At 35.7% G+C, this 24,639-nt stretch overlaps 1 protein-coding gene across 23 annotated transcripts in view; it reads right to left on the bottom strand.

Moving 5' to 3' along the window:
• DLG2 (discs large MAGUK scaffold protein 2) overlaps positions 1-24,639 on the bottom strand; it is an 847,901-nt gene that overhangs the window by 293,400 nt on the left and 529,862 nt on the right. For all 23 annotated transcript variants that reach the window (XM_032678105.1, XM_032678098.1, XM_032678102.1 and 20 more), the window contains one exon: positions 17,904-18,073. In XM_032678105.1, the coding sequence (XP_032533996.1) occupies positions 17,904-18,073 (170 nt within the window). The remainder of the gene's footprint in view (positions 1-17,903; positions 18,074-24,639) is intronic.

Below are 24,639 nucleotides of genomic sequence, written 5' to 3' on the forward strand. Positions count from 1 at the left end.
ATTAGCATGTCTCTCTGGGGGATTTGACACCTCTATAACTTCAGGGAGAGAAGACTTAGAGCTTTTCTCCATGGAGCCAGATTTTGTTAAAGGTTTGACTAGAAAGTAAACAGTAAAATTTTTCATCATTTATTTGCTTGCATCTACACAATTTTTTATCTTTACAAACTGAAATCTTTAAAATAAATTTCAATAGTATAGTAAGTTCTAACTGTTCTTGATTTAATAAAAAGAAAAAAGTAACTGAAATTTGGAACAGTATAGTAACAAAAACTTGCTGAAAATCCCAGTGCAAGTGTACGCAGAGGCATGTCCTTGATGCTTGCCTGATGAGAACAAAGATATTGATCTCACAGAGATTAAAATGTCTTCAAGACACTGGTGCATATGTACATTCATACTATCCTAAAGAGCTCTCTGATGGACTGAAGGCTTGGAAAAATGGTAGCCAGATGAAATTCAGAAGAGAAACTGTGGTGGTAGCTGCTATCTGGTGATGTAGTGATGGCTATTTGAATATCTAAGTAGATTTTCAGTATATGTAATTTTAAAAATTTGGCTGCCACACTGACAACCACAGCTCCTTATACCTGTTTTAAAGCACCTTTGTGCTGAAATATCCTGGAAATCTCCCTGCCCAGCATTGCATTATCTGAGCTTTCTCTTCTGCTGGGGACAGGGAAGTGCAAAATATTACATCTTCTCTTTGGACAAAAGGGTTCATCAGCATTGCCTGAGACCCACAGAAGTCAGAAGAATTTTAAAAGAGTTCAGAATATGAAAAAACATTTTCTGGATATTTCAGGGATTTTGATGCTGAGTTACTCTGCTCTAGCCTCAGGACAAATATAAACAACTTAAACTCTTTGCAACTACTTTAGTGTTCTTTTGGTCATCAAAATCAAACATTGCAGCCAAATTTTTGGGTTATGACATGAAAGAAAGTAATCTGTTTTCAGGACACAGAGTTACACACCTTGGTTTAAAAAAAATTGTTTACAGTTCCAGCCAGAAAGGAAACGATGAGAAAGTGAGATTATGACGCAAATGTTAATACAGCTGCAAGGCAATGAGTGCATGTTTAAAAACAATCATGTTGTAGGAACAGTAGATAAAGCATCAGTTTGCATTATCATAATAGTAAAGCTAATCTTTCCGTAATCTTTATTAAAGCCTTGAAAACATATCTTGTAAAATTACACTGCTATTTTAAGGAATTTGTAAAAATTCTCTAACAAGCAAGTGAAAACAATCCCTTTTTTCTATTGTATTGCAGTTAAATGTTTTTCCTGTTATGAGTTTTTCCCCTGCATATATTTATCCCTAAAGACACATTCTCTTCAGATGTAATAGAAAACAAAGGAAACAGCAAGTTAGAAAAATACACTTAGAGCCTCATTAGAAGTTGTGTTAATTCTATGTTTTTACATTAATTCAAATTAATTAGGAATAAATTTCCCAGAAAGCACAGACAGTGAGCAGTGGCCTAATTGCACAAAAGGAATTCTCAAGAATACTTTAAAATTTGACTTGAAAAGATTATGGAATTCCCTAATTATTCACAATAATCTGACTTTTAAAAGCACTAACGAGGATTCAAGTTCACTGAAAATCATATTAAATCACACTGTAATAATTTTACTAGTGTAAGTGCAAGAAAGAGAAAATTATTTCATTTTTGACATATACTGATACTCCAAGAATCACAGCAAACAGTTTGCTTCTTTTAGGTAAAGCTGCATGATAAACGAAGTCTAAACATTTCAAGCTAAAACCAGTGAAATTAGGTTTTTAAAAAAGTGAAGATTAGTGTTGTGAAACAGAAAAATCCAAGATCTGCCACTTATGAAGAGGATTAACTTCTTATAATTTGATGTTTTTAAATGTCTTTTCCCTTCTCACATTTCTATGCCAAGTTTGAATATGCCTACGATTGGAGCTGTGAATGGTGACTTCCTTTTCATGCAAGAAGTTTTTGCATATTTTTGGTGCACCCACAAGGACAAATAGTCCTCATATTCAGAGGCATTAAAAATCAGAATTTTTGATTAGGGTAGACATCATCTGGCTGGCTGCCTGTGTGACAAGATCACATATATCTTGCAGGGAATACTATTAAACACAGAATAAGTGGACTGTTTTGCTGAATGTGATATAAATGGACTGCTAAAGACTACCCTTTTTTTCTCATTCTATTTTTCTCTGCATTACCAGCATTTTTCTTAGCAAAAGGTTGTTGATTTTGTTTGGGGTTTTTATACTTTTTTTTCTTTTTCTTCGTTTTTTTGTTGTTTATTTGTTTTTTTTTTTAAGCCCATTCTCACCCTTGCTCTTTTATTCACTTGGGCAAAAGCCAACTGGACTATACATGACTACAGATGATAAAGACATCCACAGAAAGTGTTCAAGGTCAGGCTGGATGGGGCTTTGAGTAACCTGGTCTAAGGAAGGTGTCCCTGGCCTTGTCAGGGGTGCTGGAACTAGACGATCTTTCAGGTCCCTTCCAGCCCAAACTATTCCATGATTCTAAGCAGCCAGTTGTCCTAATAAGCAGCAAAAAGCCAGGTGGGAGGCTGTATGGTGGATTTTTAAGATTGTCATATGCTGACCTAAAACCTCACTACTGCCAAAAGAGACAACTCTGACCTGCTTCCTGTCTTTGGTCATCTTTTCCCACTGCCTGCCTTGTATTAACCATGAAAATTTTCTAGCCAAATGGCAAATTGAAAATGGCATGAAGACCAAATCAAATTAATCTGAATCACAGACCAGGTGTATATTGACCAGCATCTACAGAGACGGTAGCAGTAAGAGTCAGCAGATGAGGATGCTATTGGGCTCACATATCCCCTTTGCTGGCAGCATGGTTCTGTACATGGCACCTTATGACAGAACTGTGACTCCTATGGAGAGCAGTGCAAGGTTATATCACTGCTGCTCTGCAAACTCAATTTGGAGGGTGTAGCCAGAAGGAAAGATGCAGGGACAGGAGCAAGTAGCTGAAGTGAGTGGGACAGAAATGTCTGTTTAGACTAGTAATGCACCTGAACAAAAGTCAATAAAAATACACCTTCAGAATATGAACCCTACTGGCAGGAAAGAAAAAAAAAAAAAACTGTTCTCCTAAGCTAAAGAGAGAGAAGTTAACAATTCAATATTTCTTCAGATTTTGCTTTGGAAGATACACTGGTACTATGGAGCTTTCCTGGCTAGACATCAAATATCAAGTGTTTAACTCACCCTTTCAAGAGAAGCACGAGGCTTCAGAACGTTGGATTCAACCACCTTGGTGGGCATTGTGAAAATGTCTAAGCTAGAGAACAGTTACACATACAGGTTGAAAGCAGGGGGAAAACAAATTATCACTACTGTCCAAATTTTCTCTACCGTTCAAATTTTTAAGGCAATTACCCTCATTATCATAAATATACTCTTATTTATTTATTATGTATTTATTTCAACTGCATCTCCTGTTAAAAATTCCATTTTCCATTAATATGTAACTGTTAACCAACAAGCTCTCTAATGTTTTTACTTTGAGAAGTATTTGGAAATGGGATGAACATGGTAGACCTTGATTACACTGGTGTAAAACCAAGTGACTGCCTCCTCACTTCACCAGACAATTTCACAAAATCTTGAAGGCTTTTTTCCCCTTTCACTCAGTGTTCACGTACTTAAATTTCACTTGACCTTATTTAATTCCTGATGCCATAAAAATTCAGACATAACTTTTGGGCAAAGAAAAAAATAACAGGCCATGGCTCCTCTGCAATGCCAAGAGACAGGCAGGCAGTTACAGAAACCTGGAATGACTGCAGTGAGAAGATACAGAGAGCGTGCTATTATTTTTACACTATATGTTCAAATCCTGCAACATGGTTCACTTTCCATGCACAAAGTACACCAGCTGTTTCAGGTGTAGGAACCAAATGTATGCTGACAGTCGATCATAGTTTGCCAGTCATTAACAAATAGTACCTATGTCATTTTCTGCACAAATTACTATAATTACTGACAGCAGCACAAGTTTCACCTCCTAATAATGCAAATGAAAAGCATTTGTTCGTGTAGATGTGCACACCAAGATCCACCTTAGTTATTACTTTTTGATGTTAATTTTTTTAAGTCTTTGTACTATATTAAGCTTCGTTTTTCCTCCCATTTTTCTGATTAATTTTTGAAATCTACAGACTTGGCACAGGAGAAAACTATGCCAACTCAGGAAGACATGCTATTTGCTTTGCATAACATTAGGTGATATATCTTTGAGTGCAGCTGGGTCACTGTTTTCTAAGTTGAATGACTCTTCTAGAAAAATATTTAATAATTTGTCACCAATAAAATGGAGACATAAGGAGCAGTCTGTCAGTTTGGGATCTGTTTAACAACCATATATGTCAGGGACAGACTCATCAGGTTTTTTTATTCGTCTTCCATCTGACGAGGGGAATTTAACATTTATCTTCTTATCCCTGTTACAAAGCTGAACAGAAATGCTTTATTGAAAAGCTCTCTGCCAATTATGTTGAAACTTGAAAACACAAAATGAAATCAAATTTCGTCATGTAGCCTCTTATCTATTTGCAATCAGCCGATAAATAATCTGTCATGCATTCACTTATTTCCTTCTTAAAAAACCAGCGAAAAATCACGGCACAAATGTACAAGTAATTTTGCTTTTTTATGTAAGGCAATTTACAGAGCCCTGATCTTAAAAGTTTACAGGTACATAAATGATACAGAGAAAGAGAAGAGATGGTGCTTATTGAACAGAAGAAATAAGAAGACACTTTGAAAATGGATTCATGAGTCATTGCCCTTTCCTTTGACTCTTTTTCTCTCTCTGAAACTGTAGTTTGGTCCCTTAGTTCAGTCTACTGATAATTCTGTCTTACGGCACTCTAGGAAACAAAGTGAAATGAAAATGTTTTATTTGCTGGTGAGAAGCACCCTATACTCTCACAGAGTAAAATGGCTAAAATCAGACACCTGTGCCTTTCTAAGAAAGATGAGGACAGACTTTTTAGTAGGGCCTGTAGTGACAGGGCAAGGGGTAATGGTTTTAAACTAAAAGAGGGTAGATTTAAAATAAACATAAGGAAGAAAATTTTTATGATGTGGATGGTGAAACACTGACACAGGTCGCCCAGAGGTGGTGGATGCCCCATCCCTGGAAAAATTCACGATCAAATTGGATGGGGCTCTGAACAATCTGATCTAGTTGAAGATGTTCTTACTCACTGCAAGAGGGTTGGGACTAGATGACATTTAAAGCTCTCTTCCAACTCAATATGATTCTATGACTTCTCAGAAATTATGCCAAATATTTGCTGAGGGAATTGTACTCTATTATACATAAATAGAAAGATAATGTGAACACATATTTGAAACAGAAATACAGATTTTTTTTCAGACTTGGCCCAGACTATGAAAGATTTTCTAAGAGCTTGTGTTTAGCAAAATTGAGACTCAGAATATAATACTTAAATGCGATTATTCAAGCCTGAGTTACACTACGGATATTCTTTAAGTAAGAGTTTCCCTGGTATTTTTTATCAGGGGTCTTAATGAGATATAGTATAACACAAGATTCTGCTATTAGTCCCTTGAGGGGTTCCATAGAAGGGGTATTAACATGTGATAACACCCTTTGGTGAAGAACCAGCCACCCATCTGATCAAATTGCTCCTAAGGAGCATGATCCTGGTTTGAGCAACAGAAAAGTTGAAAAGACTTTGACAAGAGAAATACAGATTAAGACTGCAAATTATCTGTTCTAATATTCATTAGTATCTTCACATGAGCAGAAGTTTCTTTTCCAAAATATTTTATCCCTCCTTGCCAAAATTAAAGTAAAATAGACAGAAAATGAAAAATACTCTATTACTGCTAAGGACAGACAAAGAAAATGTTTAGATTTTTTTTTTTGTCTGGAAGATACATTCTTTATTTCTGCAGGTGCAGGATTTAAATAGCCCTGTGCCTACTGTTTGTCTTCATACTGCAGTGAAATGAGAAAATTATGTTATGGTCACTGAATCTGGGGACTGGAAGAAACTCAACGGATCACTTGTCTTCTCAATCCAAGGCAGGACCAACTATAGTCGCATCAGGCCTAACAAATGGCTGTCTGGTATATCTTGGTATTTCCCATGCTACAGATCTGATGTCCTGCCTGGTAATCTATCACATCACAATCCTCACTTCTCCTAAATCCAGTACAAATCTTGCTTATTATTTGTCTATAAATTTTGTTTTATTCCCTCCCACAGGAGCACAAAGAGCAAACTCACTCTTCAAAGACATGCTGCAAGGCAAGAAGATTGTTGTTAGGCACCCATAAAATGCTCCCCTCTCCCCTCCCCTCCCCCGTCCCCCCCTTAGTCTTTGGTATTTCAGATAAATTACTTCACATCACTCATTTATTCATAGTAGGATAGGTTTTCTAAATGTCTGATCATTTTTACTGCTTTCCCCTGGAGTCCCTCCAACTGGCATACACCGTTCTTGAAGAAGAAAGCTCAAAGCTTTACTTCTGAAGGATGAAAGGAATGCTTCTGTGTCTTATAAACCATACCTCAATTTATAAAACCCAATATAGTATTTGAATGTTTCATCACAGCAGGATGCATAATAGACAAGATGTTACAGCTAACAAAGATCTAGATATTCTTCTACAGGATCCTTTTCCCAACAGTTTTCTGTTAACTGTTAACTTGCAGTTGTCCCTGCTGAATTACATCTTTGTTTTTTCAGACTATTTTCAGTGTTAAACCCTCCCAGCATATGGAGTTATCTGAGAAAAATGTGGAAGAGTTGCAAAAGAGAAGTATGGCCTCTTCTGCTAATTGTTACTCTTCAAACATTTTCTAGATGCTTATAATTGATTTCCTACTTGTTCCAATATTCGTCTGGGGTTCTGAAAGTAAACTGATGTCTTTATAGTCCCTTGGCTCCTTCAGTGAAGATGAGTTTTGTGCTTACTCTTTCCAGTTTTTCACCTTACCTTCTTCACAGAGGTGTCCAAAGCCAACCATCGTCAGCACTCACATTTCATCAGACAAATTATTGTGGTCTGTGATCAGGACCATCAGGACCCACGAGTGTATGAATATCTAACTTCTTTAAATGCTGCCAGACCTATTGCTTCTTATGAGGCTGAGGTCTTGTCCTCTTTGTTTATGGTTTTAATCGCTATAGCAACCTTATCAGAGATGACCTTTCTGTGAAAACTGATGCTAGCAAAAAGGTAGGCACTTTTCATACCTTGTCTTGAAAGGACCTATAATCTCAACATCTCTCTGTAACTACAAAGCATTCCTCTAAAACTACAACCCTGCAGTACAAAGGGGATGTGATTTGCTATAATAGTTATTTAAAAGTATAATTTAGAAATAACTTTCAGAAATTTAGAAATTAGACACATCTGATCTACAGACTATGGATAAGATTTACCCCCGGCCTACCATTTACACTCAGTTCATTTTTCAATTACAGTACGTAAAATGTAAATGTGCCTACAATAAACAACTTTACTAAATTATTTACTGTAATTTTATGTTTTCTTATTTCCATTCTCTCTGTTGGAGTGGATAATATGTCTTTCTATTAATTTCATAAGACATCTTACAAATCTTCTGCACAAGAAACAAACCAAAAAAACCCCAAAATACAGTTTTAAGAAAGAAAACTCTGTTATGTCCTTATTTGCAACTATCACTATCACTTTCCAAAATAAACACATTCAGCATGTATTGAGGATATTGTTCTTTTTGCTTATGGAACATATCTTTTATCATATCCTAAAGACTTTTTGTGTCATTAAACCCTTTTTTACATCTCATACAGCTCTAGGATCTTGCTTTGCAACTGTTTCTAACCGATAATGACAGCACAATTTTTTTTTCTAAGGAATCCAAGAGCAGGTTTTTTATTTGTTCATATAAATCACAACTCAAAATTCAGAAGCCAGCATCCCAGGTAATGAACATAGAGCTTCATGCTTTAGGAATATTTTGGATATACTATCTAGTGTTTACAGTTTCATGTAGGTTCCCTCCACAGATTTTTCAAGCTTTCAGAGTTGCATTTTTTCTCAGAAATTAGCCACTAAAGATACAAGCATTAAGCTATTCTTTGCCTTTCTCACATAACGACAGCCAAAATCTGCCCTGGAGGAGGTCACAGTAATTCTTTTCATCTACCAAGCACACCAAATGTTTTATGTTGAGAAAAATATATCAACTTGTCATTGGCCCAAGTGGCAGAATCTCCGAATGAAAAAACCTTAATTGAGTCTCTGCAAGCAAAGAAAAAGAAGTGATGCTCTCTCATAAATCGGTGGTTTTACTGCTCTCTCAAAAGAAGAAGAGTTAAAGAGCAGCTGTCTATGTGTCAGGGAGCACAAGCCTTTGGCACAGCAAGACTATACTTTGCTTCTGGAAGAAGCTTGATCTCATTTGGTCTGCAATACAGGAACCTCTGCTACATGTCAAAAATCAGCTGCCCTTCGTACACATCTCTGATGTGACACATGCAGTACCAGAAGGGTTGTGCATTGGAGTCCCAGAGCCTGCAGTTGGTCTCATATCTTATGACAGCACGATTAGAAAGTATGGTCACCTGCACAGACTCTGTGTTTCATGTCAAACAGCAAAAGATCTTCCACCTAAACTCCAAAAAATAGCTGTCATTTCTAGGAATACTAATATAACGTTTAAAGAAGCTAAACAAACAACATTCCCCTTCAACTGACGAAGGAAAAGCAGTTTTTCAAAGCTCTTGGATCAAAGTTCTAAAATAACAAATAGCAAGTTAAAGCTAAAAGACTATAGGGAACTTTCTTTTTGACAAGTGTAGTATTTCTTTTGTTTCATTAAGGATAACTAGAGATTTATCTAGAATTTGGAATACTGAAAGCAAAATGAGGATGACAGACCCACAGAAAGGACTAGGATATAGTATTGGAAATAGCCAGATGAATGACTACTTGCAATTAATCACTTTGATGTCCAGCTACTGACTAAGCCAGCTATTCCCTTCAGATGTTCAGAGATGCTTTAATGTAACTCTTTCCTTTTTTTTTTTCCTCCAACTAGTGGAAACAAAAGTAAAATATTGGAAATCTAGAATATTGTTTTAAAATAGGCTGAAGAGTGATATTTAATTTACAATATCACTTGAATCTTTAAAGCTTCACCCAGCTTTGTCTCTTCACTATGATTAAAATCTGTAATGCCTTTTTCAGAAGATTTAAAATGCTGACTGTCTGCCTGTGCTTAGGATTACAAGAAAAAAAAGACAAGAAAAGAAGAAAAATGAAGAGCTACAGCTCCCCAAGCTATAAAAATTTAATTAAATACAATTTATTCTTTTAAAGGTGCTTTTCATGGCAACACACTATTTTCCTCATGTGTGTTGTCTTCTAGACAACACATTTCTTGAGAAAGATCTGGACATCTAAAAACTATCAAAAAGACAGAACGTGCTACACAGATAATTAACTGAACAATAAAAGATGTAATCACTGCTCTGTAATTTCACTTGACTAATTTGCACATTTGGCTTTATATTCAAAAAAGGATGAAGTTCTCCAAAGAAGGAAACATGGGGACTTTCAGACTACTCAGGTGCAAACAACAGATGTTGTGTCAATGAATGTATTCCACACAGGAGACTAAAGCCTTAATATATCTTCTGTTGCATCAGGATGTCACAACAGGCTCCAGCAATAGTTGTCATATAACTGTTTATTTATTAAAGTGATGAAAGATCAGGTATAATAATTCTTTAAAATTTACCTGAGGAATTTAAAACAAGGATCAGATAGGTAGTGAAAAAAGGCCAGGACAACTGCCACTCCCTAGGAAATTCTCACTGCTCCACTAAGAAAACAGAAAAAAGATGTTGGCCTCCTGTCTACATGAAGACTTCTTTCCACACTCAGTACAGTAGTTTAGCAAATGATGCCACTGTCCCTTCTCATCTTTTAATTTTGGAAATACTGATGAGAAAATTAACACTCTGCTGCACTGTCTGCTGCATCTCCTTCCTCTCTTATGTTGACCTGATGAAAACAGTTATGGCAAACATAATGAAAGAGATCTTCTCTAACTCCCCTTTTAACTCTTACAAAGCAATCTGGAATGTGGAGGGAAAGGATGAAACTATTCTCTGACACAGAAATTTCCAATCTAAAGAAATAAAAGAGTACAAAGGCATGCTATAATGATAAAATTATGAGACTTACTGTATTACATTTAGTCAAGAGAAAACTTTAGAATTGAAAAAGAAGTTGGCCAAGATCCATTGCGCATTTTCCTAACACTTGTCATAGTGTTCGGAAAAAAAGAGACCCAAAAAAAAAAAAAAGGCAGCACTTAGTGGTGGAGACAAGTTCTTGGGATTTTTAAAAATTACATAGAGAAAAAGGAAGCAGTGTCAAATAGAATCCCAACGCACACACATCACAGTTTTTCATACAAGCACAAGACAAAAGATGTTCCAAGAAACTTTTCAGCAGTGCGCTGGAGATCATTGTGTAACGGGGAAATCCATTTAGCAAGCAAGTTCCTTTGAAGCATTTCCACAAGGACTCGATAAATCAAATACGGAATTTTTAAATGACCTGCTTTATTGTCACCCAGAAGGACGCCATATGAGCCAAAGCTGGAGATGCATCCATTACTTATCCAACAGCTAAGCACAGAAATTAAAAGCCCTTTCTCTCTATATGAGTAGAGGAAGTGAACAAAGAAAAATAAACATCTTTCTCCCCTCAAATTTCTAGAGAAAAGTTACAGAGTTAAACTCACTAAAGTGACAAGAAAAGCCATGCTAACAGTTCTCGATTCCCGGTAAAAGTCACAGAACTAACTTTGACCACAGCAAAAGGATCAACAGTTTACGACAGAATGCTGAAAACTAAGGTAACACCAGTACACCATATTTCTTGTTTCTATTCAGAGATGGTGAAACTATCTAGGTAACTGGATAATAATAGAAAATTCTACCTAATTCAGAAAGGACAAGCACAGAGGATTTTGTGAGTTGAAATGTCAATGATCTACTTAGCTCTAAAGATGATTGAATTTAGTCTGACGTGACAACAATTTCATAGCACCCTCTTCTGCCATTTAACTCTAATTGTAACAAACAAGATGAGAGATTCCTTTCTCCACTGAAAACAAAAAGCAACTAGCCAAATCTTATTTTTCTTGAAACAAAATCTCCAGCTGGTTGGCATCCAAGCCTACCTGCACATCCCTTTCCCTGTGCTGCTGCCTTTGCTCTACTGCATCCACAGTTCATTAAGATGAAGTGTATTCTGCTGAAGTTACCTCATCAGTAAGTATTGCTGAAGCAATTTAGTAATGATCTTAATGCATAGTGCTGGATTTTTATAGCCATCTCAATTGGCTATTAAAATACAGCACTGCACTTTGAAATTGCTACTGCACCACTTCAGAAATCGTTAGCGTGATGGAGCCACAGAAAGCACTGTTCATTTCAGTGGAAACCTCACACTTCGTGAATGATTTCTGGAAAATGATGCTTAAAATCTACTATGAGATTAGATGTTCGTTTTGCATATGAACATGGGATTCTTAAGAGCTAAATGGTTTCAAGGGAAAAACAAAAAACCCCCACGTATATAAAATTGCTGCACAATCTTCCAAGTCATGTTATTTATTTCTTTACTGCTAATGGAAAAAGGCAGTTAAATACTGAGGAAAATCACAGTTATGAAAATAAAAGACTTAAACAAGTAATATCCTGCAGCTCACAGGACAGCTCCACTTTTAGGTGAGACAACCAGCCAGAAGGAACACTTTTGAATTCAATTTGAAATTGTTGAAAAATCCTTGTTGATTTGGAAAATAGTTTCTTTAATGATTGACTATTAATCTCCAAAGACAGTTGGATTGATCTGATGTGACAACAATTCATTCCACCACCTCCTGCCATTTAGTTGCAACTCTAACAAAAACTATGACAGATTTACATTCTTTCTACGCTAAAGACAAAAAGACTGTAGTCAAAGCCTGATACACTAGAGGAGCCATTCTAATAACAATAACTACTATTTTGTGAAGTTCTATACAAGCACTACTTCAAAAATGGAAGGAACCACTTCACAGAATGAATGTTTTTTCAAGAAATACTTCACATGTAGTAATTTATAAAGATGAGATGACAAGTCTATAGTGACCAAAGGCAGATAATACATTTAATATTTTATTTGTACCGTAAAGTAGAATATGATAATAGCAGCTGTATGCAAATATCATCACTTAAATTAAAGAACAATGTCCTCAGTCTGCAAAATATGAAGGTGCAGACATAACCTATCAAATCTTCCCCATCAGGCACTGGCAATACAAATGTGTCAAAATATTGTTGAAAACCAGCAAAGGCTTTAATAGCACTATCATGGAACTTTCTAATTTTATGAGTTCCAAGAGAATACAATTTTCATGCGATAAACTATTAGATACTCACATATTCCTACATTAGACAATCCTAGCCTGCAGGGAAGTCATGCTTTTTAGTGATGTTAACATATAAATGATGGCTTTGAGTCACTATCTTAAAATTGGAAAATTATGTATTAGTGCTTGATGGAGCACTTTCTGCTAATTGGATGAAATGTGAGTCCCTTCAAGCAAAGACATTTAACAAAAAATGGTAATTTACTTTCAATTGTAGTGGTTTTCTATTTATACCAGTAGTAAGTGATAGTGTTACAGTAATATGAAGTGAAACACTTAAATTTGAGTTAACTGAAATAGTTTGTTAAATCTAGGTTTGAGAAAGTTTGCCTGCTTCCTCATTTTATACAGCTCTCTTTTTAAAGTTGCCCCATTTTTCTCTGTTTTAGGGTTAGGGTTAGGATTAGGGTTAGAGTTAGATCAGGATTCACAATAAAGCTCACAGTACAAAAGAGGACACTGAAAAACAAAAGTAAATTCACAGTTGGTAAGATCATAAGACTGAAATTCTCAAAAGACCATAAGAAAGGGTTTTAGGTACTGTTCAAACTGTGAAAAAACAATTTTGTTTAAAACACTTTGGACCTAACAAAACATTTTTTAGCATGAAATAAAAAATGTTTTGAAGGTTACAAGTAATCATAAATTAAGAAATTATCTGCCTAACTTGCCATAAAAACCCCTATTACCACATGCTACAGATTACTAGGCTGTATTTAGTGTCTCTTAAATTAGAGAAAATAGACCACTAAAGTAGTAGAAGTGATAGCTATATCAATAAAAAAATATATATCATGACCAGTCTGAAGCAAGCACTTGCAAGCAGTTTTCAAACAGTAAGATCTGAAAGCTCACACTGAGAGCAGCAGTTGCAAGATTTTTTAAATAAAAACAACTCTCTGTTCTGCTATTTTGAATTGAACACTTTTTTTAGCAGACATTTTGAAATACATATAATTCTACTCTACTTTTTTGAATGTTTCAGTTGTCACTGCAAGCTGGGATACTATCTAGGCAACAGAACACAAGATTTTTCCAATAAAGTCATCAATCCAAACTAAAATATGTCTACTTCTATGAATAAGAATTATGAACCTCTCAGAAGCTACAGACAGTAATGGACTAGAGAACATTTCAGGAACAATTCAAGATAAATCTACAGTGAAATCATACCTTATACTGATGGCGAAAATCTCTGCCTCTTCTCAAGAAAATTGCATAACTAATCAGAGGGTTAAAAAATACACTACTTAAATAAACGGATTCTTAGTGTAGTAAGAAAGCTTCATTACCAGCCAGTGACTTTAGTCAGTGTCATCAAGAATAAAAAAAAGTAGTTGTGTGAAAAGGAGATCTACCACGTGCTGCAGAGCTGCTACAGTCCAGCACAGAAAACAATAAAATGGAAACTCTGGAACTGGTTATGCCCAATGACTTCATCTAACATTTAGACAGATATATATAACTCTCAAAATAAATGAACATTGTGCCCTTTATATTAACCTCATTTTATTTTTGAGTAGTTTATTGAGATGTCTTGTTTAGGAGCTTAGTCTTGGCTAATTAAAAAGAAAATTAAGATAAGGAGAATAGCCATCCAGAGGGAGATACAAAATTGGGCTGAACAGGGCTTAAGAGACACATTAATACCCAATTTAGAGCTCCAAAATATAATAACACTCCAAATGGATTAAAAGTTTTGATATGGCCCCAATTCTGAGAGCAGAAACAGAGAGAAATAAGTGCCCCCAAATATTTTTTGTTTAGTGCTCAAAGCTGGATGGGGTGAACCTGATGAGAATGTATTACTGGATGAATTCATTTGGAATGAACAAAAATCATGCTTGCAAAAAAGTGACATAGCTGCTACTCTGTCCAGAGCCTTTCCAGCTAAAATGCAGTGAACAACAGGAGAGTTCAAGTCATCACAGCAAAATTCCAACACATTTCAAACATTGTAATCATAGTTACTGTTGCATTATCATGAAGGGTGTGGGAAAGTAATCCTGTTTCTCTATGACTTTATACTCAAGCCACTAGAATATCCAGATGACAGAATCAGCTGTCCTTTTTATTGTTCCTTTTTTGGGTATTTTAAGTCTGACATTTCTCCCCTCAAGTTTCCTGGTACCCAGTTGTTCTGCTTCACGTACTTTGAACTTAATTTCTGCAGTTGTGTTGTCTTTTAAGATACCATATTTCCTGTAGAACTGAGGTCAGAAATTTATTATGTGATCCAACACTGCCATAGTTACAAGAATCCTTATAATCTGAATTTTTTTTCTTCTGCTACATTATATCAGACCTTAAATTATCAGTTAGGTATTGATAGAAAAAATATTACACAACCTCTGTGTTTACCTACGTTTCTGACTGCCAGAAATATCCTCCTCTATTACAGCCATCAGCCACTGCAAAGACACTGGCTGCTAAAACCTGCAGTGCCCTGGGAGAGACTGAAATAAAACATCTACTTTTTGCTACTAAATGGTTTACAAAGCCATACAGTGAATTGTATGCCTGACTGAAGAGACATACAAGAGGCATACAAAAGACAACCTTCCAAGCACATGAAAGAGAGGAAGATCCTGTGATGATGGCAGTTAGCAATTACCTTCAAAACACAGGCTATAGACATCATCCAATGATATCAATCAGGTGTGGGAAATTGATGGATGATCAGCTTTAAACGCCTACATAGCTGCAGTTCTGTTTGAATCCTTGATTTTTCTATTACGCAACTAATTTGTGTCTTTGTTTACCTCTTCTGCTCAAAAAATAAAGGGTTTAGCGCATATGCTACATCAAACAATTGCTAGGACAGCATTTTTGTAAAGCAACAGGAACAACTGCACAGGGACCTGCATTCAGAAGGAATGCCTTGGCAACACACTACCATGACCATCCCCCGGTCATATGCCCAAAGCCATTGCCACATAATGCGTATTTAACATCTTGTGTTCAAAACAGATTTGCCAAATTAATCTATATCTTTTATATAGTAGTTGCTAGCTAGAAAAATTAACGCCCATTTAAAAAACCCCTAACCTTTATTAAAAAAACCCTAACCTTTATGGACAAAGACAGTCAGGAAAAGAACTGAAAAGATTTGCTTCTCCAAGTGGGTATGGAACAACCTTCTTGTCTGAAAAACAGACCTACTGTCTTCATTCACTTTCTGAATAGGAAGGAGGGAATGGTGTGGAAACTACCATGCTAGTTTTCAGGTCCTGCTCTGAACACCAAAATATCTCAATTTCACTCTGGGAAGTAAGAAACACTGTTTGTATAAATACTAGATGTTTCTTACACAGTATAGTAATGGTGTGAAGAGTAGTTCACAGATAAATCACCTGTAATATGAGTAGATAAGCATCACAGGAGTGACTACAGCCAAGAGTCACAGATTTTATTCTCAGCTTCTTCTAGGAGTTTGATGCTTCTCAACAGATAGCTTATTTTTCATGGAAGATTTTAAAAAAATCAAAGGCAAATGGCTATAGATATTAAAATTAGTATTGATAAGATTTTCATCCAATCTATAAAATATTTATTTTCTTAATTTTGCTTTTTTATCTGTGGAATATAGAAAGCATAAAAAGTCATGTTTCCTCACTGCCTGAATTATGAAGATAAAAACTCTGGCTTTTTTTCCCTCCAGGTTACCAGATAACTTATTTCTATAATATTGAAGTGAAAATTAAAAAAAAAAAAATCAGCTTCACAATAAAATTCAGTACTTATCTGTAGTAAACTTTATATAGGAATATAGCTACAAAATCATGTTTGCAGCAGGAAGCAGGAAAGCTTCTTTAGTTTGTCATAAAAGGCATTTTTTTTATATCCATTCTGTTTTATGAAAATAAGTGTAAATAGAAATAGTTTCAGGCATACAAGGAAAACAAACATGACGCAAATCCATCATTAGATAATGAATGCCTCTCTTGTCTGTTTCTACGATGTAGCAAAAATTTGGTTATGGTGAATAATTTTTAGTATTTCATCACAATCAGAAAGGATATATTAATTTTAATTTCTTTAGCCTTAGGTTACTCAGAATGACTATCATATCACACACTGAATTAAATTCCAAAGCTTTAAAAAAATGCTGCCTGCCCTGCCACTCTGAGTTCATACATGTACAAAATACCATTAGATGTGCTTTTCTATTAGAAAAACAATTTAGCATTGTAATTGACCACAAGAATACAAACTTTCGGGGATTTACCCTCAGATGCATATTTAAATATATCTTACTGTCCTCCAAGAGTAGAGTATAATGACACTGCAGTGTCAAATAACTGTGGTGTATGTAGAAGAGGCACAGTGCAATACTGAAAGCAGTGCCGTATCTTTGTTGACTATGAGCAGTCAATCTCAACAAAACATCTCAATATACTCCATTACTGGTATAAAAAAAAAAGCTATGTAGAATCATACTGTAATATTCACGACATGACAGGTAAGGGAAAACATTCAAAAAGGTATAGATTATTCACTATAGATAAAACAGAGAGAATAACCTCATGTGCATAACACACAATAAGAGACATGAGTTTCTTCATTTCATATATATACATTAATTAAACACCTGCTTATGAAATAGTTATTATGGACCCAAAAATATACTGCTGTTCATTCTATTCACGTGTACTGTGAAAATATGCATTTTCTTTGTCCGGAAATTAGCCACAAAGAAAAATGCCAGAAGGAAATGACAAGCAGGAAAACAATAAAATTAAACTTGTTAAAAAAATAACATTTCTGTAAATAATTTTTTTTTGCAAAAAGAAAGCAAAAAATAGAATATTCACAATTTTTACTAATGCTTCTAGAAAGGAATTTGGCTTTTCTTCTGTGTCCAGAAGGTTCTGCTGGAAGTGATAAAACCGATTTAGACTACTGAAGGTTTCATGCTAGATTTCCACATAATTTTGTTGAAGGATAAAATAAAATTTTCCTATGTATCTGGGTAAGTTAGTATTCCTGTCTTCATGTTCCAAAGATAACTCTAGAAGAAACCGTCATGAAGGTAGAAAGGATAAGCTGGATAACTAAAAAGCCTTCTGAAGAAAGGGAGAATTCAGAAACTCTGTGTTCAACAGTACCTTAAATGAAAGTCAAATGTTTCAGTAGTGGAATTTTAGAGGAAGTATACATGCTGCCAATGTAAAGCATACTATCTCTGCACCTCTTCAGGAGCCATCTCTAAAGCAAACATCAAATGAAGCAACTCCTTGAACTCCTTTATATTTCAGGAAGAGACATGTAACCATGAATTCAAGTTCTACCAGCCAAAATTAACTGCATTTCAGTATTTGAGAGGTCAACAAGGTCAGGTGCAATTTAAGCTACAAGAGATGTTAAGCATCAAGTTTGAAATGGATGTCTTTTCATTTTCTTAATTACCTTTTGGTCCTTTGAACAACTTGATCTCTACCACGGTCTCCAGTATAGGTCTTCTTCGACGAACATACAATCGTACTATGGAGCCAGCCTCTTTTAGGGCCTCCACAGCTTTGCTGTGTGAGACTTCAGACACATCAACCTCGTTCACTCGCAAGATGCAATCGTTGACCCTACAAGAAAAACAAATATACTCAATGCTTCAGCCGTTACTTTGGACAGAACAGAGTTTTGTCAGTAGTGCTGTAAAATGAAGAATACTTCATCGGGAAATCTGCCAGACTTAATGCAATATGCTTCATAAGCAATGAGACAGAAATAGAACACTTAGTCCTTCCAAAAGACATCCCTGATTCAAACTGAAGTCTACCTCATCACTCGCACTTACCATCCTCCTTCATAAATTGGGGTTAGATCCACTAGAGTGATAGAAATGAGTAACAAACAACTTGTCTTTACAGACTTCATTGAAACAGTTTTACTAAACAATATAATTGATTTAAAACACTCATGTTTGCATGTTATTACCACTGCGGTTGCTCTTAAGGAAATCTCATGGTTTAATACAAAGAATTCCAAGTTGTCAAAGTAAAAATGCTGTCCTACAAAAAGCAGACACATTAAAAGAGAATGCTTCATGCTAAGTAATTTTAGTTTCATTTTTTATGTTTCCGACACTGACTGAAGGCTACAAGACCTGCTGTATGGTAATAGCTTTTTTTTTTTCACAGAACACTAGTAAAATTCCCTCATAGCCTTACTTCGAGCATTTACTACATTGTCTGAACATGAACATATAATCACCCTCAAAATGTCCTGGTTAGATGGAGTTATGTTCTCCTTATCTGACAGATTTGTCCTAGTTGGAAAGGAAATCTAAAGCTTGAGAGCAGTAAAATCCATCTCTAAAGCAGCAGGCTAATGACTTATCTACTGAGTCATCTTTTCTGTGCAAACGAAAGCGAGAAGAGCAAATTCCAAAGAACTAGATGAATTGAAACTCTATTGTTCTTGTGCAGTACATTTATTGTGAGATGCCCCTAAGTATTTTGGGTACAGAAGAAAAAGGCATATGTAAATGAATGTGTTGTTCTGCATGTCTGAAAGGACAATCAGTGAAGCAAATATGAGCTGCTAAAAGTATTCCATTTATGCTACGTTTCTATATAAAAAAATAAACCATTGAATGTTACTCTTTAAAACAAAAGAATACTTGAACTGGTTAGCACATGGAGGGAGAATGAAGCTTTACCAAAAGTTTACCAGAACTCCTGAGAATTTAGGATGGATTTTTGTCATGTTCTTGTACTGCTATTTAAAACAAAACCAAATCAAAACAACAAAAAGACCACAATTATTTGAAACTGGTCAAACTTGGAAAGGACATAAAATTGATACTTCCCTTCTAAGAGAAAGTACTATATTGCTAAGTTTCCAATTTTCATTCATTGGTCGGGTTTGGTGGTTTCCCCCAGTACCAGAGCTACTAATTTTCCAAATGTTTAATTGTGAGGTTTGTCTTTCAAACTAATAAGCACTCTAACATAAATTGCCTTTTTTCTTGTAAATAAATTATGAGTACATTCTGCTTGTGTTCATACATGCTTTCCACTCAGAAAGATCATTTAAGAAGTAATATTACTATATATATGATTCTTTTCATTGGATGGTTATGAAGATGAAAAGGTGGTAAAAGATTATAAAAACACTAAAAAGGAGGATTACATTTATTTTGATTTCATATACTCTGTGTCCTGCATTGATAAATTGTAATATTAGTAGATAACTCTTTCTACTTAAAATCTCTCATAAATGCTCTAGTGATGGTCCCTGTTAAAGGAAGAAGAATGTCTTTCAGAGAACTAAATAAACAACATAAATTAACTTGCCAAAATCAGTAAGACACACATCTCCATTTATTGAACAACAAAGACCCTTTGGAAAAGGACATTTACACTCCCAACAGAAATCTTGCCTTATCTTCTTCTTTGAAACAGTAAGACTACCTTAAAAAAAAATAAATAAAACAAACAAAAAGCAAAACCCAAACCCAAACAAACAACTACCCAAATAATAAAACAAAAAAACCCCAAACCACAGATTAATACTTCTAGTGTAGGATGAATACAGGAGTTAGAGAATACAAAGCCGATCCGGTGGTAGATACACTTTCACACAAAGTTTGACTGAAGAGCTGAAGCACCTCTGCTATAGAGACAGGCTGAGAGAGTTGGGGTTGTTCAGCCTGGTGAAGGCTCCAGGGAGAGCTTAGAGTAGCCTTCAATACCTAAAGAGGCTAAAGGAGACTTGTGTCTCCTCCCTAGAGTCTGTACAAGGGCAGGTAGTAACAGGACAAAGGGGAGATGACTTTAAACTGAAAAAGGGTAAGTTTAGATCAGATATTAGAAAGAAATTCTTCACCATGAGTGTGGTGAGGCACTGGCACAGGTTGTCTAGAGAAGCTGTAGGTGTCCAGTTCCTGGAAATGCTTAAGGCCAGGTTGCACTGGGCTTTGAGCAACCTGGTTTAGCGGAAGGTGTCACTGCCCGTGGCAGGGAATGCTGAACTAGGTGATCTTTAAGATCCCTTCCAATCCAAACCAATCTACATTGCTATGATTCTACATCCTTCTACACATATAGGGTTTTTTCCCTCCCTCATAAAAATATGAGGTTTTTTGTTTTAATAAATAAATACAATACTAAAGAACATACATATACCTGCCTATAGAGTTCTGAGGGCTTTAAAGAACACCATGTTTGTACAGTATACTGACCCAGTATTAGATCAAGAAAATACAATGATCTCAGAGGTCTACAAATATTCTTTGAGAATATTCAGCGTTCTAAAATGCAGGCCCATGGTGCAATGAAAAGAAATAACTTAGGCTGGTGAGATGACTCTAACCTTAACCATAATAGCTAAATTATTATGTGATTATTACTAATCTAGAAACATATGAATATTTTTTAAAATTAGAAACAAAGTGCATGAGGAAGATAAAAACAAATCATTATTCACTGAAAAAGAGACAACTTTAGAAAAGAGAGTAAAACAAGAAAGATGAAGAAATATCTCAACACACAGACTATGATGGCATATTTTTCTTCTTAAATCTATGCAGAAGGTTTTCATGGAAAATAGTATAGTTATTATTATCTAAAGGCAGAAGTCTGCAACCATGGGCTTAGGATACTTTTTCCTTCCATTTAAACTTTCACAGTACAGTTCCCACTCTGTCAGAACTCTGCTCTTTTAGTGAACTATAAATGCTGCAACAACATAAACATAAAATAATAATAATAGCAAAAGAAGTCAGTAAATCCAGTTAAAGAAAATTCTTACTTAGGGATAAAATTATTCTTCTGCCCTTCCAAACAGCTCTCCAATGTATTTTCCTGGCTTTATATTCATATGGCAAAACTTTATTTTAATGTTTCCTTTTCCCATTTATCTCAGAATCTTCCTAAGGCCTCTACCCTACAAGTAGAAGTTAATTTCCGGTGGTTACAGACTTGTGCCAAGGAGAAGATCTACTTCATAATCCAAGACAGTACTACGCAAGTCTAACAGAAGAGATCCTTATAGTTTTGCCAATACAAACTGTATTGTCATATAATCATATAAAGGTTTGGGCTGGAAGGGATCTCATACATCCTTTTGGCCCTCCTCTGGACTCACTCCAATATTTATTTTATTAGAGGTCTGAGAGCAGGACGCAGCACTCCAGGTGGAGTCTCCCAAGAGCAGAGTAGAGGGGCAGAATCACCTCCCTTGACCTGCTGGTCACACTGCTTTTGATGCAGCCCAAGACACAGCTGGCTTTCTGAGCTGAGTACACATTATCAGGTCATTTCAAGCTCCTCACCTATCAATATCCCCAAGTCATTCTTCTCAGGGCTGCTGTCAAATATTATGCATATTCAAGTCTGCAGAATCCCCAGTGAAGGTAACAACCTAATTAAAAATAAGTTAAGCAGCTCTTCACATTGCTCGCTGAGTCATCCAAGTTCTTTAACAAAATGGACATGTTCTACAAGACTTTTGTAGTATAAATTAGATATGAAGGACCCTAACTTGTAAAATACAGAATACATGCAATAATAATGCCAAAGTAGTTACAACTGATAGAAGAAATATGAGAGATACTTTGTTTGTAAAGGAGGAAGGTCAGGAACTCAGAGGTTTATGGATAGTTATTGCTATCTTCAAAGGAAATAAGGGCTTGGATTAAGGAAAAACTTGACTATCTTCATTTGAGTTTCACTTTTACTGTTTTCAAGAAATTGTGCAGATATCCTTGAGAAGCTGATAATTTCTTCAGTCAAGTTGTAAGTAAAGAAGACGAGTACAATCCTTAGGCACTCATTGGACATATAGTAGGTGACAACTGGTAATGATCATTCTGTTCACTTGTTATGTGCAATATGGTGCCCTGAAGGGAAACCCAAAGCAGCACAGTATGGCAGCTAAGAGCCCCAGAAGACCAAATGGTTCTGTCAACACACACTACCCCACTTGCAGTTTATAGCAGAGCTAGTTGGAACAACTATAGACTCAAGAACAAGGGAGTAATCTGTACTCTGTGGGTCAACATCATGACACTAAATCCTGTAGTAATCCACAGTTCTTAGCTATGACCTAGACACCTCCTGGCTAGCTGGTATTAACAGGACAATCCCGTTTTTCACAAGTAGAGTTACCATGCCTCCTATAGTTGAATGGCCAACATAATAGATTCTTTCTAATCAAAGTTAAGTGGGTTTTTTTTAGTTGTCTTCTCAGAAAAGCTGAAATTGATATGGACTTTATTTGCTCTTTAATAACATCTTAGAAATCAAGGTAAAAATAGTTATTGTGGGAGAATGAGTGCAAAGCTATGGAATATATCAGGTAGATATATACTTTCATATATCAGCATAGAGGTATCAGGTAGACTATAAAAGTAAGACAAAAAAGCACTAAACTTGCCCTCTATTCCTTTGCTCCAACTTTGCCTAACCTTTTTAGCCAAAGTTTCCCTATAAAAGTGTTGTTGCTTTCTTTCTTCCAGAACTTGTAAGAACACAGCACTTTAAGCAGGAATACATGATTCTAGGTGACAAGCTGAAAGGACTGATTATTATCTTTTCTTCAAGAGATCAGCAAATAATTATATTAACTGACCCTAATAGAATATGTCTAGTCTATTAGTTAGGGAAGGCTGACTCTCTCTCCCCTACTTTGGTTTTGGTGTGGGCTTTTCTTTTAGATTCTATACACACCCTTCCTATCCCATAGTAAGTAAAACTTACAGCATATGGGGTAAAAAATGTAATTATTGATACTGGCCCATACAACTTCTTTCCAAGAGGAATAATACCTTTTTTTTTTTTAATTGCCACTAAGAGTTCAGAATAAAGGATCTCCCATTTACTACATCAGTCTTCAGAACTATCTTTATGATTACAAAATATATAGCCAAAACTAAATGCCAGTGATATGTATGTAGTTTATGGCATACTGTTTCCTTACGTGTAATGATCCTTAGACACATGCCCAATTTCTGTACCAAATTTACATATACCTTCAGATCCCTATCTGACATTGAAATTTTATACTAAAGTGGTATAAAACTATTGCTAGGTCTATTTTAAAAATAAAGAGATAAAAATTATTACTTGAAGAAAATTCCTGTCTAGTTCTGGAAGCTAGAGAGGAGGTAGTTCTTATAAAAATGTCTGATGAAGGTAACAGCCAATCTTAATTCAAAATTTGACATGTATGTTGTTTATAATGAAATTCCATATATCACATTGAATAGTTGCTAGCTGAAAATACTACTTGATAAAAGTTATGCTTGGGAGGGAAGGGTGTATTAATTTATGATTTACACAGCAGAAATAGAGCTGAACTTCACAAAAATCTGAAACTCTAGAAGTGATTTTGATTTAAAAATAAGTGCAAATATTGGTGCAGCAAAATGGTAACCCAACTATATTTAACATGAAGGCACTATTTGAAGTATTGAATCTAACCTATGCTTCTAACAGGAACAGAATTATCTTTAGTTCCAAGGAAAGTAAATAAGGACCAAAACCATGTTTCATTTTTGAGAGAAACACTTCAAGCCTCTGAATCAAATGGCATTAACCTATTACAAAGAAATAAATTGAATAAAATATAACCTTTTCCTCAATAATGCTGGCCTGGTGGGACCCCAATTCTTCGTGTGCAACCTTCGGCAGGTTCTTTCTTTCACAATCTACAAATGGAGGATTAAAACTCCACCTCCATCCCACTTCCTTTGTATCCTGTTTGCAGTCTAAATAAACTTTCCAGAGGAGTCTCTACACCTTCTTGGCTCATCTCAAACAGGGACTAACCCTCATTGCAGCCTGTAGGCATATTCAGCATAAATAATGGATAACCAGCCAAAGCAACTCCCTGCCTTTTCCTTGCAACCAGTCTTCAGAAGCGAGAGTTGAAATGCAAACACCTCAACCATGCACAAAGGTTGCTCTGTGTGTGTCTGTGTGTGTGCACAAAGATGGGAAATAACCTCTTGCACAGCATTTCTGTAAGTAAATACACCCAGGCAGATGCTTTCCCATCCGGCACTGGCAAACCACTTTCAGTGTATTGATCTCTTGGAGCCTGAAGGTTGGCACATGACTGAGCTAAGCAGCCTTGCTGAAAAGCAGGGTGTGCTCACTTAAGCCTAGCACAGTACTTCTGCAGCCTCACAACTCATAGCAGC

This window comes from Chiroxiphia lanceolata, chromosome 2 (genome assembly GCF_009829145.1).
Source record: "Chiroxiphia lanceolata isolate bChiLan1 chromosome 2, bChiLan1.pri, whole genome shotgun sequence".
NCBI lineage: Eukaryota > Metazoa > Chordata > Aves > Passeriformes > Pipridae > Chiroxiphia > Chiroxiphia lanceolata.